Genomic DNA, 15,342 nt, shown 5'->3' with positions numbered 1-15,342 from the left:
TGTCAGGACGCTTTGGTCCTAATTTTGTAGTTAATAAAAACGTGAATTGTCAGATATCACGGCTCGAGAGTCTTCAGGACACTGAGGGCTGGGCATGGACGTCAGAGGAGGACGTGTCCTGTGATTGGACTAGAAACAGGAAGTAACTCCTCTACAGCGCTTGTCAACACAACATGGCTGAAAGGAGAAAGAGGCGTCCGTAATCGGACATATTCAAGGGGAAACTTCTGGCTAATTGTCAAATAAAATAATCAGACTAACATTTTTGCTTTCCTCCTTAGTGCATCAGTTTCCCTCATGACGAAAGAGTGAAAATAGAGAATGCACAAACTCGCCAAGACGACGCTGGCCCTGAACGGAGTGGCCAGATGTCTATTTGCAGAGAGATGGCTCACCACCCCCAAAAGTGTTTGTCGAGGATTTGTTTGCGCTCAGCAGAACAACAGTGATGGTCAGGATGATGTATATGATGTTATTATATCTGGGGGAGGCATGGTCGGATCTGCCATGGCTTGTTCCTTGGGTGAGTGATGTAACCCTAAATTGGTACAATTCCTGTCACTCTGTCACGCATATGGTCATATATTTCTCACCATTATGATAAAAGGCATGGATCCCAACCTAGAGGACAAGAGAATTCTCCTTCTTGAAGCAGGTCATAAGAATGTGATGGATTCAGTCCCAGACACCTACAGCACCAGAGTCAGCTCCATCAGCCCTGGTTCTGCAACCCTTCTTGCAAGTAGGCACCAGTGCTGCTTACACATACAAATATATGAATACTGCTTATTTATTGAAGTGTGGGGGGCCAAATACAAAAAATGCATTTGCCAGCATTACCCTCTGGAGCTGCAGCTCACTGGAGCTTTTGCTAGCACATGCTGTTTTGGTATGGGGTACATGCTGATAAAAATAAACAGTGTCAATGTCAGGTAACTTCAGCAGGGAGCTATAAGCCATCACTGACTGTATTTACGCTTTCTACATGACATCGTCAACATTTTCAGCTTTTTTTTAAATTGGATCAGATTTTAGTGACTGTCTTTGAGCACATCAGACCTTTATTAAGTTCAATACCAGAAAGTCATACACACGCACGTATTGTGAGATATGAGGTTTAGAGCTTTACAAACTGCCTCTGCCAAGATACTAAGAAAACGCATGCAGGAAGTAACTTCTCTGCAGGGCACGGAACAACAGCGTTACAATTCATATGTAACCTATTGTTCTGTGCATGTTGTTGCCTTTTGCTATTTAAGTCTTTTTAAGCTTTATTTAAAACGAAATATACAGAGCCATTAAGCTAAAAGCAGATGTTCTGACCCAGATTATAGCTAAATATGACATTTCCAATTACTTAAAAACTTTTAGCCTAAAAACAGAAGCATGTCATTTCATTTTAGATGTTTTTATTGCAGAACAGAAGAATGTAGAAAAACATACATCCTTACTGTGAATGGCCTTGCTCCCACTAAACTGATTCTTCCTTGGCCTAGAGGAGGATCTTCTCCTGCTTGCATGTTGTTCTTTTGGCTATAATTTTCCACAGTATGACATCCTACAGGGGTCTCCAACCTTTTCTCCCAGTGAGCTACTTTTACAAAACAAAAATGGTAGAGAGCCACTCCTTTCTGGTGTTACACAAGATTAAGCCAATATAAAGGTAACAATTATAGGTTGAGATAGGGTATATTTAGATGCCTATAAACATAAACCACAAATTAGCGTAATATGTATAATTCCTAAATCCTTTAGGGAGCTACTTGGAATGGGGTGGAGAGCTACTAGTAGCTCATGAGCTACAGGTTGGAGACTCTATGGTGATGGTTTTAATTTCTGACATATTATCTCTACAACAAAGGACACATATATAGTGCAGAGTGTCATTTTAGTGTGTGCACATAATTATTGTGTTTCATATTTGCTTCTTCTCAGGTGTCGGAGCATGGGAACACATTACCAATATGAGATGTAAGCCTTATAAAAAGATGCAGGTATGTTGATCAGTCATGTTTATCATGACTTTCTGTTTGGTGTCAAAAGAAAGTAAATTGACTTCAAACAACAACAAAACATGCCTGTTAGTAGCAATTTAAATAACATGCCTGAGTTGGCTCATCAGCTGAGTTAAATATCATGTCCTGAGCCATACACATTTGCAGACAAAAATACAAATGACCTCCTCAATTATTTTAGCAGAGCTTGCCTTCCACTGCTCCACTGATCTTCTGACATACAGCTTAACAGAAGCAAAAAATAGTTTTAGCCTTATGCAAACCAAACTACTCCCAAATCCCTCTGTTACATATTGCTATTTTTCATATTTACAATAGACTATTTTACTGATGTAATTCTGCCATCCATCAATCACAGCACCATGCAATTTGTGGAGAGAAAAGCCTTTGCCACTCTGCTAGTCACTCATCCAGCTCACTGAACAAGCAACATAATACAGCCTCATATAATCATGTATGTGGTATGTGCATGTTCACATAAAAATGGAGAACATTGGGTTCATCTGCAGACATTTTGCTCATTCCTTTATGCAATTTCTGCCTTTTCTGCCACTCTTCAAATTCAATTGCACTAAATATACCAGTTAAGACACAGTATGTAAAAGACGATTTATTAGTTGACTGTAGCAAAGCATCGGACAGTTCAAAGGCTGCGCAGGTTACTTGTATTAAAATGTGTTTGTTATGTTAAATAAATCATTTGGACATTTTCAAATTGGTTCTCATAGTCAGTGTCTTTTAATTATGAAGATTCATGTGAACAAGAGCAAGAAGATGAAAGATTAGGAGAGTGGTTGTTTGCTGCAATGTGAAGCCACTTTTACGGCTGTGGGTGCAGGCTCGGTCCTTCTCGAAAGATGTGGTGGGAGCGTACCAAACACCTGACCGCAGGGCTTCTCTCTGGGCCCAAGATGTCATCATGCAAGGCCTAAAAGTGCTCATGCTAGTGTCCCTCTGCCATTATACCTTCACTGTGGTGCCACGGACTTGTTTGTCCGCTGTATCATCGTCATTTTCTATACGTTTCAGCCATAATGTTGGAAAGTATGCAGAAAAGCTGGAAATAACATTCTTTCCATTCAGTAAAACGCTCCTCCACTTCCACTCTAAATGCATGCTTTGCTTTGAGGTCTTTGATTTTAAACAGAGGGCTGCTTCTGGTCCTTCTTTAGAGTTGTGAGAAATCTGGTTGTATTGTCTAAATAACACAATGAGCACCGCCAGGCCACTCTTTCCCAAGCTGAATCATTCGGACTTGTATTAAACTAACCCCAAACCATTTTTGGGCCATTCTCAGTAAATCATTCTTCCCAACCACTTATCACAAGCTGCAGCCCCAGTGTGATTAGTGGTTTACTTGAGGGTATATCCCCCTACTTTATGGCAAGTCAGTAAAAAGTAAAGCAGCAGCACATTACTGCCAAATGAAGGGTTGTGTCACCATAGTTACAAGCAAGGAGAGATTAACCTTGTACAAACACTTTCACTCTCCATGTTACAAACACTTTCACTCTCCATGTTGAACTCCACGGTGGATCCAAGGCTGAAATTACAGTAGCTGCAAACAGCAACTGTTTCTGCCACTTTAGGTTGTGGCTAAATATTTACTTACTCTGTAATGTTCACAAACAGGTCATTAGTTATTTGTGCTTCCAAGAAAATGAAGAATCCACATCCGAACAAACTGACCCTAGTGAGTGCATGCTATTATTAAGCTGAAGTAACTCATCTATACAGGGCTTGTTTGGACCCTCACTGCATATACTGCCTGTGTCCACCAGAGTACCATGTAAACTTTGATGTGTGCAGCGCAATGAAACAACAGCTATATATAGCTATAGGAGATGCATTAAACACAAACCACAGCCATAATGGGCCTCTCATTTAGGTTTGGGACGCATGCTCCGATGCCCTGATCATATTCGATAAGGACAACCTGGAGGATGAGATGGCATACATTGTGGAGAATGACGTAGTTGTGGCAGCCCTCACTAAACAGCTGGACAGTTTATCTGGTAAGTAAGCACACTTTCTATCATAAACTCTGGGTTTGTTGGGCATGTTGGCTACATCCCACCATATTTATTTCATGCTGTCCTCACATTTTGTTTATTATTTGTGGTGAACTCTATTTGAGACTTGCAGAACCACTGGAGCTGGAGTTTTTCCTATAGTTCAATTAAAATGTAGAACTCAAAGCACTGTGGCAAACACAATGAGGCCACGTGAGATCCAGGGACTTATTTAAAGCTGCCATGTGTTCAGCATCTCTAAATACATTCAAATGTACAGATTGCTGCTCCATTCTTGTCCACATTAGACCCTCTTTTGTGAGGTTGACAAAAAAAGCGTAACTGCTTGACAGCCAGAGTGGCATATTTATAAACACTTTTTGACTTTTGGTGCCAAATTGTGGAATTGTGGTCACTGCACGTTTTTACCTCATGTGCCTCTCGCTTGTCCACTCTTTACTCATTTGAGCGAGGGTGTTGTTGCATACACAGTGTGGTAGATGAAAGCTTTTTCCGCGCAGCTACAGTTACTCTGTAACACAGTCCCCCATTTTCCTTCACATGCATTCTGATTCAAAACTATGAAAAAGTCAGCTACTGATTCCAGGTAACAGGAGTCAGGAGGGCAACTGTAGATTAGCTGTCAGAAAGTGCATGAGCTGTGCCAAAATCATTCAACATGTTTTATGTGAACTTAAGTTGCAACCTTATACCAGCTTGGAAAATCGGCCATTTATGATGTGGTTCAAAGATCTTCAGTTGTTTCTCCATTGTGTTTCTGTTACAGGCACTGAATTAAAACATTATATGTAAAAAAAATTTGACAATGGCTATGTTTCTGCTTTTCAACAGATAATGTGCAAGTGAAGTACAGGTCTAAAGTGGTGAAGTACACATGGCCAATGCCACATCAGGCAGTTGAGTCGATCCCATGGGTTCAGGTCACACTAGCCAGTGGCGAGACTCTGCAGACAAAGCTGCTTGTCAGTCTTTTTGATTAAATCCTGCGATACTTCATATTCCCTGTTTTATGTTTTTCTGTTTCTTTTTTTTTCTCAGATTGGTGCTGATGGGCAAAACTCAATGGTGAGGCGGGCATTAGGAATTCCCACAGTCAAGTGGAATTATGACCAGTCTGCTGTTGTTGCTGTGTTGCGCCTGTCTGAGGTAAATATAGTTTGCATTCTTCCTGATTATTATTATGTACAGTGTCTCAAGTCATTTGAATATTCCTACTTTAGTCTTCAATTGTGCTGGTAATCTTAAAATGGCATTGTCATAAAGTAAAGAACAATGCTTCTACTCAGCAACTGTCTGTCTAAGACCTTGTTTACATGTGCTTAATGTGTAATTAATGTGTGTGTGCAATAAAAGATCTTTGATTTATGCATTTGATAGCCCACAGAAAACAATGTTGCATGGCAGAGGTTCCTCCCAACTGGACCCATAGCAATGCTACCGGTAAAACAGCTTTTACAGCTCTAGTTCTCCTTGCAAATCTGTCATTTCATTGTGTTATTAGTCCAGATAATGCCTCAGCATTAATGTTCACAACAGCTGTCGGACTCTGAGAGCTCTTTGGTGTGGTCCACCAGCCATCGCCTCGCGGAGGAGCTGCTGCAGCTGGACGAGGAGAGCTTTGTGGACGCAGTCAACTCTGCCTTTGTGAGAAATGTCATTTTATAGCAATATAAAGTCTCACAGTTTCCATGTGCCAGCAGAAAGTTGCTACATTTCTGTTTACTCACAGGTTACTCACGCTGAACAGCTGAGGTGAATCCCCCAAACACAGCTGTCATTGTTTGACCCATCTTTACACCATAGTCATATTTTTCTGAGGTCAGGGTGTACCTTTCAATTCTTCTGTTTAGACAAAAGTCCTTTTCCCAAGCTGGCTATTTTTACTGATTTTGCTGATGGACAGGGTCACCACGGTTGAGTCACGTTAGGTTTCAAGCCTGGCCTAATTAAACCTGTGGTCTCCCAGTGTCGACCATTACTGCATGGAATGTTTTTCAAACAGAGCTAATTCGACTGTATAGCCTGGCCGGCATCTTCTTTTAATTAGCCAGGCTCACTGTGCCCTGCCAAACCAGTTAGTTACAGAAAAAAACTTTCCCTGGCCTGGAGTTCAGCTTTGCTCATATGTCAGCTAATTTGTGTGTCCACAGAAGGATAATGGCTGTTTTCTCTCTTTGTCTTTGAATGTGCCCCTATGCCACAGTGGAGTAATGAGAACCAGTCTGACCTGGTGGAGACGGCTGGCTCTATGTTTCGCACTGCCCTGTCAGCTCTCATGCCTTCTGCAGGATCCCCCCGACAGCTTCCTCCCAGTGTTGCCGCTATAGGCCCAAAAACCCGGGTCATGTTCCCCCTTGGCATGGGGCATGCATCAGAGTATATCAGGCACCGTGTTGCTCTAATTGGGTATGGAAAAAATAGGTGAAATTCATGCAATAGTTAAAAATGACAGTGACCTCAATACATGTTTGTCTATACAGGGATGCTGCCCATCGAGTGCACCCACTGGCAGGTCAGGGAGTCAACCTGGGCTTTGGGGATGTGGCGTGCCTCACACATATCCTGAGCCAAGCAGCTTTTAACGGGAAGGACTTAGGTCAGTGCTACACAGAAACACAGCAGCGGATGTTCACTGTTTTTAAGCTCTTTTCCTTACAAAGATTTTCTCTGATTTAATGTACATATTTAATTACTGAGTTAAAAAAGAGTTGTTCTCTTATTAGTCATTATTGAAATGTTTAAGGCATAATATCATATGCACAGTGCAAATGGTGTTTTTTGTTTGCAGGAGCTATGCAGCACCTCCTGGAATATGAAACTGAGAGGCAAAGGCACAACCTGCCCATGATGGCTGCCATAGACCTGATGAAGCGCCTGTACTCCAATGACGCTGCTCCGTTGGTGCTCCTTCGCACCTTTGGCCTGCAGGCCACCAACATGCTCCCAACACTCAAAGTAAGCTCACATCACATGACCACCTGTCACATTAAGCCCCACCCTCTTTCTGATTACACAGAGCTTTACTCAAGCTGTGTCTATAATTTCTAGTGTTCTGAACCTACTACTATGGCATCTAAGTTTAGCCCCAAATTTACTGTTACCAAAAGTGTGTGGGTGGGGTGCAGGGCTGGCCCAGGGGCAGTGGACAGTGGTGTTAGCTTGTGTTTTCACACCCCTTTTATTACTGACCACTCATATGAAATAGCTTTATTTCCTACTAAGTGATTCAGACCAGCACAACTTTAACAGGCTGTAGAGAGGCTTTATTGAGAGTACAAAGTTAAACGTGACACTTTTTCCATTTTTAACAGTGATTCAGTGCAAGCAGCTCAGGTCTGAGGACACTGAGTTTAACAGCACTAGGAGAGGTTACTGAGGCTTTGACTTTACTGTCTCCTTTGCTTCTTACAGGAGCAGATCATGGCCTTTGCCAGTAAGTAATGTGCTTCTTCATCCAACTACTCCAACTGAATGTAAATAAAATTCTATTTTGTTCTCACTGAATGTTTCTTTGTTTGAAAAATGAAAAGACAGAAGATTAAGTGTATTAATTTAAAATTTATTAAAACAAAGATGTATAATGTACACATCTGAATTTAAAAATGTTAGTTTATGAAAAAGCCATTTGTTGAGGAATGCAAAAGCCATTCTTGTCAAGTCATTATATTTTACAAATACATTAAGTATATACAGCAGTAGTTATTAGGGTGTGAAATACTGAAAAGACGGCGAAGGAGAGGCAGCTGCACAAGAAGGTATATTCTAGTTTAAGTCATTTCAGTTATTTAACATGTGTACAGTTCATAATATAGTTTCATAACTCTTTAACAAAACCAGGTGCAACTATGCACACCAAGAAAGCCTTTAAAATGTGCATCATTTGCCATTTCCTCTTAATTTCTCTGGCTTAAAACATGGTAGTTAAAGGCACTACAACATAACAACTGTGAAGAGGAGTGCTTCCTTCTAGACCAAACAAAGTAAACTGGCCTTACTTCAAAATACAAGCTTTGAAGCATAGAAGAAATTGTTCTGTGAGGAAGCGTCATGGTGAAGCTCTTTAAAATCGAACAACTCTGTAACTTTGTGTCTCAAAAACATTCTGTGATAAAAGTGTTTTGTGCAAAGTTTAAGATTTTAGTTTGTATTATCTAATGATTCCTGCCATGCCCTCAAAGATAAATGACTTGTAAAAACGTTGGCTCCCTCTCAGTATCTGGCATTTTAACAAATTTTACTGCATTTATCTTTGCACACCAAACCACAGAAATCAACCAGAATGTCACCCTGACTGTACCGATCCTAAACTAGGACCACACAGGCATGTGAATAGCATTTCATGTTCAAACATCTAAGAGAAATCATTAATGTAAACGTTTTACAAAAATATTTTCAAATAAACCCAATGGTTCTGGTACAGTAGAAACAGCTGGCATTATAAAAAATATAGCGATTTCTCTTCAACAGTTCTTGGACATGTGAGGCTGTGTATGGTGGGACATCTGGTGGAGGAGGGCGGAGGTAGCCCCAGTGAGGGTCCCTCTCAGTGCCAGCTGCAGTCACAGCCGTGGGCTTTAGTGGATGTTCAGGTTTCTAAAGTAATCAAAGGTGGCCCCAAGAGCCCAACTTGTTTCCACATTGTTAACTTTCTTGGCGAGCTATGAAGGGGATGAAAAGGGTCTACAGTAAGTTACTGTTCTCTAATAAAACTTTATCAACATTTGTAATACTCTTGCACTTACATGTAGCTTTGTGTTGTCCTTAAAGCCAAAGCCTTCTTTTAAAAGACAAGTGATGTATGTTAGATCCATACAGAGGAATGGGCTGATGGTACGGTATTTTGACATCTTGTTGCACACTAGAAATGAAAAGAAAATGATATGAAAATACGTTGGTGTTACAGAGTTTTGAATTGAATTATAGATGAATACATGGAGGGTAATGGAGAGCACAGGGGCAGGGTTGATGGAACAAACCTGTCTATTCCATGTTATCTCATAATAAAGCTGCCCATCTGTTACCACACTGCATTAGCTGTACATTCACATGTTACATAGTAGCTATTTGGTGGTATGTGAAGTATTGCAGTGCTAATGACAATCATTCTTACATGTTAATTACTTTTGTCAGTAGATGTAATTAGTACCTTCTTTGGCCTTCTTCTTGAAATCTCTGACTTCCACAGTTCCACCTCTGCTATCTGAGAAAACACAAATTCCAGTTATAGAAAAATATGAGAATTATGATGAATTGATTTGTACACAGTGTGTCCGCTTACCGATGAGGCCGGATTCATTTGCTCTGTCGAAGTAGTGGGAGAAGGCATAGAAGAGGCTGCTGCCTTTCAGTTCATAGGGCTGGTGCACTATGCCTTTGATAACCCTCATCATTTCATAGTAGCACAGCTTATAGCCAGCATAGCCTGAGAGCACAGAAAAAAGAATGATGTAACCCACACTGAAAATGGACTGGAGGAAACCGCCAGTTGGAGGTGCATTGCAGCAGCAGTGGCTGGAATGTGATGATGAGAGCCAGTAGACGGAGCTGAGGTTAACCAAGGGGTAAAGCTGAGGGGCTCGTGTGAGCATACCCAGGGAAGCCCCAGTAGCTCTGGGTTCACAGGCTCGCGGGAACTGTGTGGAGAAGGTTGGCTCATTTGTGCTCAAGAAACCATGTGCTGACAAGAGTAGCAGTTAGAGCTGCCCTGATGGCCTGCCTATTTTTACCACATAATTGTGAGCGGTTCAGATCAAGCCACTCGCTACACAAAAAAGTAACAACTCTGGAACAAGCCCTGCATCTTTTGGCTACTGGACTGTGGTATGGGAGTGACTGCCTTATTTGTGAAGCTAACTGACAGTTTTCTTTTCTTTTAAACACAAGGTTTGCTGCAATGTAATTGTTCAAGAGGGAAGATAAAGAGTCACAAGATGACAAAACATGCGTTTGGCGCCAAGGTTTCAAAAACTTCAGCGGCTAAACATTCTCATCTTAGACTGTATTGTACTGTATTCTATTGTGTTCAAATGAGAGAAAGGAATGCTGGAATAGTTGGATCCAATGGTCTGGGAAAGCAATCAAACCTCAGAGCTTTTATCTTACCGTCTGGAATCCCGCTAACTTTGTAGGTGGTTCCTGAAAAATTTAATTCTTCTCTGACTCTTTTTGGAAGACAGGGACTAGTGAAGACTTTCCAATCCACACCTGGGAACACAAATATAAGTTACCACTTAAAATGATGCTCCAAGTGGAATATATGTTGTACTTACCATCTGCTCCTAAAGCTCCCACAGCAGACAGGCGAGCAGCAACCAGTCCATTTCCCAAATAACTGTGATAAGAAGATTTTTACTTAACATACTATATGGCAAATGATAAAAATGGGAAACTTACCTATGCGTGTACAGCTGATAGGTGTGGTTGAACAGGTTAAAATTAGCAATGTAAGATGAGGGAGCAGACTGGATTGTTTTCTGTTGGATAAACAGTATATTGATGAATGCATTTGTTTAATGTATTTAATGTAAACGGTTCATACGTAATTTTACATACAGTACCTTTGACTTTGGAAGGAAAGTGATCTGTGTTGATCCTCCACCCAAGTCCAAGATGCCCACTGTCCTTCGAGTATTGGAATACAGGTGCCCTGTGGCACAAAATAATACTTTTACTTTTTACTTGCAGAGACACTACTGCAGGACTATAATGCCTACATTCTGAAGGCAGCTCATCTGTGCAAAACATGTGAGGGAACATCACTTGTTTTCGTGATCTGCTTGGGGCCAGTGATTCAGACTCCTAACCTCATTCAGGAGACAGCTCTATGTGTACACAGGCCCACAGATATGAGCGTGCTGACCACCAACACCAACGTAACAAAACACAAGCAATGTCTTACCTGTGAGGAAGTTCACTGTGACCCAGGCAAGGACTCCTAAAACATCAAAGAGCAGAGAAAGCATTAGTGATGTCCTGACACTGCAAATGACTGAATCAAGACCTCTGTATTTGTATTTCAAAGGTTTTGACAAAAGTATTTGTGTCGAGCTCAGCTTCATTAGCTCATGTTAAAACAGCTGAGTTGGTCTGACATGAAGGATTGCAGTCAGCTCTGATGTTAGGTTATTGCACTCATAAAGTGTGTGATGACATATGACACAGTCAGGGAACCTTAATGAGAACTCTGGAAAATTGCTCACAATTACTGGGTGTGGACATAAACTACAGTAGTAGTAATGCATCTCCTAATTATGACAGTAAAAATATCTCTGGCATATTATGCCATTTTGGTGTAGAGAGGTTAGTTAACAGAAATTGGTAAATATAAAATACCTTCATTTGTTCCAGGCATAATGGAAACACTGTTGTTAGGTACAAAGAATGGAGACTCGTCAAATACTTCTTTCACCTATGAGACAAAAATGTCAGTTACATGCATTCGACTGTTTACAACACACCACTATGACTAATCCTGGACTGACAGATAACCTAACAACATGCATGGCTGGAACAGTAGCCTGGATTTAATATGGTAAATAACAAATATGGTTACTCCACACAACCTCACAACAGCTGTTTTTGCTACATAATGACCACCAAATGGGCAGACTTGCTGCCTCTTTTTCCAGTGACACTTGTAAGCAGTTAGTGGTTTCTCTTCACGTTCCCCGGCGGGACGGTTGGCTCATGTGCCAAACAGTCTGAGGCCTCACCTCTTTCAGAAGGCGGCTGGCTTGTTCCTGGGGCAGCAGGCGCAGCCCCGCAGTGGCCCTCAGCACCACTGGGGTCCTCCTCCAATCTTCCTCTGGAACTGTCTTTTTGGCTATTTTCAGCAGCTGGCGAATGGTGTTGCCGCCCTACATAGACAAACATCAAGAAAAAATACCTGATGTAAATGGTAGATAAGAGTAACAGCATCAGCGCTACACATTTTGATAATTGCAAAATGTTACATACACCACACTCCTGGAAAGTCCTGGTAGTTTTGTGGTTTCTACTAGAGAGACACCTCTCTAATACACCTGATCATTAATAAAAACTAGAAGGAAAATGGCTACAAACATACCTCCTCAGGGTTATCTTTGTAAGAAGACAGGCCAGGTTTTACAGCATGGAACATCTCATTGTCCAGGACCGGCAACTCCACTACAAAAGCCAGAACACAAACCCAGTGACCACTTAATGTGATGTCTTGTGGTTGTGAAATAAACACTGGTGCATTTAATTGCTTGCTTTGGATATTTAGTCCCATGCATTTGACTTACATTCAGAGTTCATCTGACTATGTTCCTACACATGTGTTGACACAAGTCAACACATTTTAAGTTCATTGAGCTGCTTTTAGAAGTGTAGCATGCGCCTGCAGCTGGAGCGTGGTTCACATTACACCATAGAGTGAATGAGCTAACAGCAGACAGTGGGAGCCAGCAGAAACCTCAAAGCCAGAATGAGAGAGAGGACTTACCCGGGTCCTTTTGGATGAACTTATAGATGTGGATTCTGGTGCCTGTGCTCCCAGCGTCAAACATGATCCCATGGAACACTCGGCTCATACTGATGGGAGAGAGAGCTGGAGGTGCCGGCTGGGGGATCTCAGGTGGGCGGTAAGGCTCAGGTGCAGCGGGATGCACCACTTCAGGTACGGGGTTAAACGCCTCTGGGATGGGGTGGATGGGCTCAGGTGCAGGGTGGAAGACCTCTGGGACCCGAGGGTAAGTGGGCACTCGAGGCGCGGGGTTAGATGCCTCGGGGAGGAGGTTTTCAGTGTTGGCAGAGTGCTCCCGGTAGCGGTAATAGATGGGGATATAGCGGTGGTGGCGGTAGTAGGTCGCCTGTGTGGAGTGGCTCCCAAACAGAAGCCACACGCACACAGAGAGCAGCAGTCTGACGGAGACCATGGTGTTCGCAGCCGGGTGAAGATAGGCGCACATAAAGAAGTGGATCAGTAGTGGACTTTGAGGGTCCTGAGGAGAGGCAGAAGGAGCAGAGGAGCTGCAGTGTGAATGCGATACACACTCAGGACTGTCCGCTCATCTCTTTACACTATATAAAGACATAAGGGCTTGGCACAGGGCCACAAAGCGAGCAGTCGTCCACCAATCGTGTGGCAGTCCATCCCCGCTCCTTCAGGGGTCTCCATCACCTCCTCCTCCCACCGAGCGCTGATTCTACCTGTTACCCTGCAACTTTTCTCTTTTTCCATTCATGGAATATTTTGGGAGTTGAATTCTCCCCTCCTCAACTTTACGCACTATTCTGGTGCCCGAAAGTCCCCTTTGAAGAAAAGGACTAGGCCTACATGAAAGAGTGAATGAAGAATCCTGAAATAAGCAGTCTTCTTAAAATACTTTTATAGGTACTTTTTAAGCCTTTTCTGTAACTCGCCTGTAGCAAGAACTCTCTACTTAATGTGTGCGTAAATGTCCTTTGCCAAATTTGTATTTAGAACTGTAAAGGCATGTGCTACCTATAATGTTTTTGTTTTGTTTTTTTTATTTTATGTTTTGTTTTTTATAAACGTGTGCAACCTTTATTTGCACTTATGGCGTACGTTTTTAGCACGCTTTATAATCCCTACATTAAACAGTAAAGATGCGCTAAGAATGTCTGTGGCAGTCATTTCGCAGTACGTTATTCAACATTTCTAATGTCACGTGCATGCCGACAAGAAAGCGGTTGCTGTGAAAATTAAATCTAAATGAAAATAAATAAATAATAGTAATCATAAAAGTCAATGTGACCTGTTCTCCAGCTGGAATAAGTGGCATCACAGTTTAAAATGTTAACATTACTCCCACTCATCGCGCTGACCACTGGATTCCAGAGGAAATATTTGGGCACGTTTCAGAGTGTGCATAAAACGATTGAGTGGCTGTTTCTGATGTAGGTGGGCGGTTGGTAGCACAGTAGTATAACATACTGCCAAACAGCCAATGCCTCCGGTCAGAGTTCAGGAGATTTGAGCGCATGGTGATAAAATTTAGCCTAAAGGCATCACTACATGCACAGGCAAAATCCCCACTCAAATCCCCAGTTTTATAGACATTTGTGTTTTGCATTTGTATAGTAAATAGACCTTTTTTTTTTTATCCAGGCTTGGGACCAGCACAAGAAGCACAGAGACTTGCAAGATAGGCCTAATATCCTACATGAATTCATGTAATGTTCATAAAGTGGGCAAGAGATCCATGGTGCAACCAGTTTAACTAGATCAGACCTGGACACCTTGGGCACCCCTCTGCCACATGCCTGGATTTGAATATGGCCCTTGGGGGGAAAAAATAACTGCTCACTCCTAGCCTAGATTATTATGCTCATTCAGAGAATATACACTTGAGTTACAGTGTTTCAGCCGGTGCAGTGGTGACTAAGGCTGTACCATGTGCCGCTCAGAGTCAAAGGGGAAGGGGAGGGCAGAGGTCCCAGATGGGCACTGCAAAGTGCAGGAAGTCCATGGAAAGGACAATGTAGGGAGGGTGGGGCTTGGCACCGATGTTCACCCATCATGCCATTCCACTCCCAGGACACTCGACTTCGCAAAGCACTGTTCCAACACTGTAATTTGAACTAAAAATATTGGACTTTTTTCCTCCTTCCTTTTTTCTAAACACCGTGGTTAGTTTTTTCAATCTTGTGGCTTACCAGAATGGTTGTTGCCCCTATCAAAGAATACATGTGCAGGACCTCTCACTGACTTGCCAATATGTCCGGGTTGCATGTTAAATCACATTCTGCAACACATCATAGTAACTTCTTTGATAATTTATTCTTCATTATATCATTACCTTTATATTATATTAATATCCTGCTTAAATCAGTGCAAACCCAGATTTTGGTGCAACACTGAGCATGTGGCTTTTAATTTACATGCAACTACTGACAGTTAAACTGATTTAATCTTTTATCTTTTTGAATGCAACAGATGTGCTTCTCTGCATTTCGCCTGCCTAAGCCCGTTTGTTTTTACATGATGCAGCACTTTACAAATGAAATGTTTTAAAGCAGAGCATGCTTCAATACAAGATTTGGCATTTGGCTTCAAGTTAACAGAAACCTTAAATGCTCAAGACAGGGCACCAGCTTTGTAATCTACACTGTGCAATGTATCATTAATATGCTGCAATGTTGCCCTCAGGAATGCCATGTTTGTGGGTGTCCTACCCCAACAAGTCCATTGAAGAGACCCAAAGCTTGTCATTACAATTCCAATGATAATGACAGCTTTGAAAAGCTCAGGGTTATTTCAGTTTTCTCTCCTCACTGTCATAGTAATTACCTTTAAATTTAGTTCCCAA

The 15,342-nt window shown here is 41.9% G+C and overlaps 2 protein-coding genes across 2 annotated transcripts; one reads left to right on the top strand and one right to left on the bottom strand.

The window, feature by feature from the left end:
- The first annotated feature begins 137 nt into the window (after window positions 1-137).
- On the top strand, window positions 138-7,552 carry coq6 (coenzyme Q6 monooxygenase). The gene is made up of 12 exons (XM_033988438.2): window positions 138-523; window positions 608-742; window positions 1,936-1,994; window positions 3,904-4,030; window positions 4,880-5,010; window positions 5,087-5,194; window positions 5,426-5,488; window positions 5,585-5,692; window positions 6,252-6,454; window positions 6,529-6,644; window positions 6,837-7,003; window positions 7,460-7,552. Exons 1-12 carry the CDS (start codon window positions 322-324, stop codon window positions 7,487-7,489), a joined length of 1,449 nt encoding a protein of 482 aa, XP_033844329.1. The 5' UTR covers window positions 138-321; the 3' UTR covers window positions 7,490-7,552.
- Window positions 7,553-7,608: 56 nt separating this feature from the next.
- On the bottom strand, window positions 7,609-13,131 carry entpd5a (ectonucleoside triphosphate diphosphohydrolase 5a). The gene is made up of 13 exons (XM_033987946.2): window positions 12,513-13,131; window positions 12,114-12,193; window positions 11,761-11,904; window positions 11,381-11,456; window positions 10,947-10,982; window positions 10,606-10,694; window positions 10,442-10,521; window positions 10,318-10,379; window positions 10,151-10,252; window positions 9,327-9,470; window positions 9,195-9,248; window positions 8,791-8,906; window positions 7,609-8,706 (listed from the first exon to the last, which is right to left on the bottom strand). The coding sequence occupies exons 1-13, from the start codon at window positions 12,976-12,978 to the stop codon at window positions 8,623-8,625; spliced, it is 1,533 nt and encodes a 510-aa protein (XP_033843837.2). The 5' UTR covers window positions 12,979-13,131; the 3' UTR covers window positions 7,609-8,622.
- Window positions 13,132-15,342: the final 2,211 nt, after the last annotated feature.

Source organism: Periophthalmus magnuspinnatus, chromosome 22, assembly GCF_009829125.3.
Source record: "Periophthalmus magnuspinnatus isolate fPerMag1 chromosome 22, fPerMag1.2.pri, whole genome shotgun sequence".
NCBI classification, from domain to species: Eukaryota; Metazoa; Chordata; class Actinopteri; order Gobiiformes; family Gobiidae; genus Periophthalmus; species Periophthalmus magnuspinnatus.
Note: the sequence above shows the minus strand (reverse complement) of the source record. Positions and strands in the feature narration are given on the sequence as shown.

Coding starts and splice junctions, on each gene's coding strand:
- entpd5a (XM_033987946.2), bottom strand. CDS start 12,978: ATGTGCGCCTATCTTCACCCGGCTGCGAACACCATGGTCTCCGTCAGA. Junction 11,457..11,760: donor CCAGCCGCCTTCTGAAAGAG/GTGAGGCCTCAG, acceptor TTTGTCTCATAG/GTGAAAGAAGTATTTGACGA. Junction 8,907..9,194: donor CAAGAAGAAGGCCAAAGAAG/GTACTAATTACA, acceptor TTTCATTTCTAG/TGTGCAACAAGATGTCAAAA.
- coq6 (XM_033988438.2), top strand. CDS start 322: ATGCACAAACTCGCCAAGACGACGCTGGCCCTGAACGGAGTGGCCAGA. Junction 5,011..5,086: donor CTCTGCAGACAAAGCTGCTT/GTCAGTCTTTTT, acceptor TTTTTTTCTCAG/ATTGGTGCTGATGGGCAAAA. Junction 7,004..7,459: donor ACATGCTCCCAACACTCAAA/GTAAGCTCACAT, acceptor TGCTTCTTACAG/GAGCAGATCATGGCCTTTGC.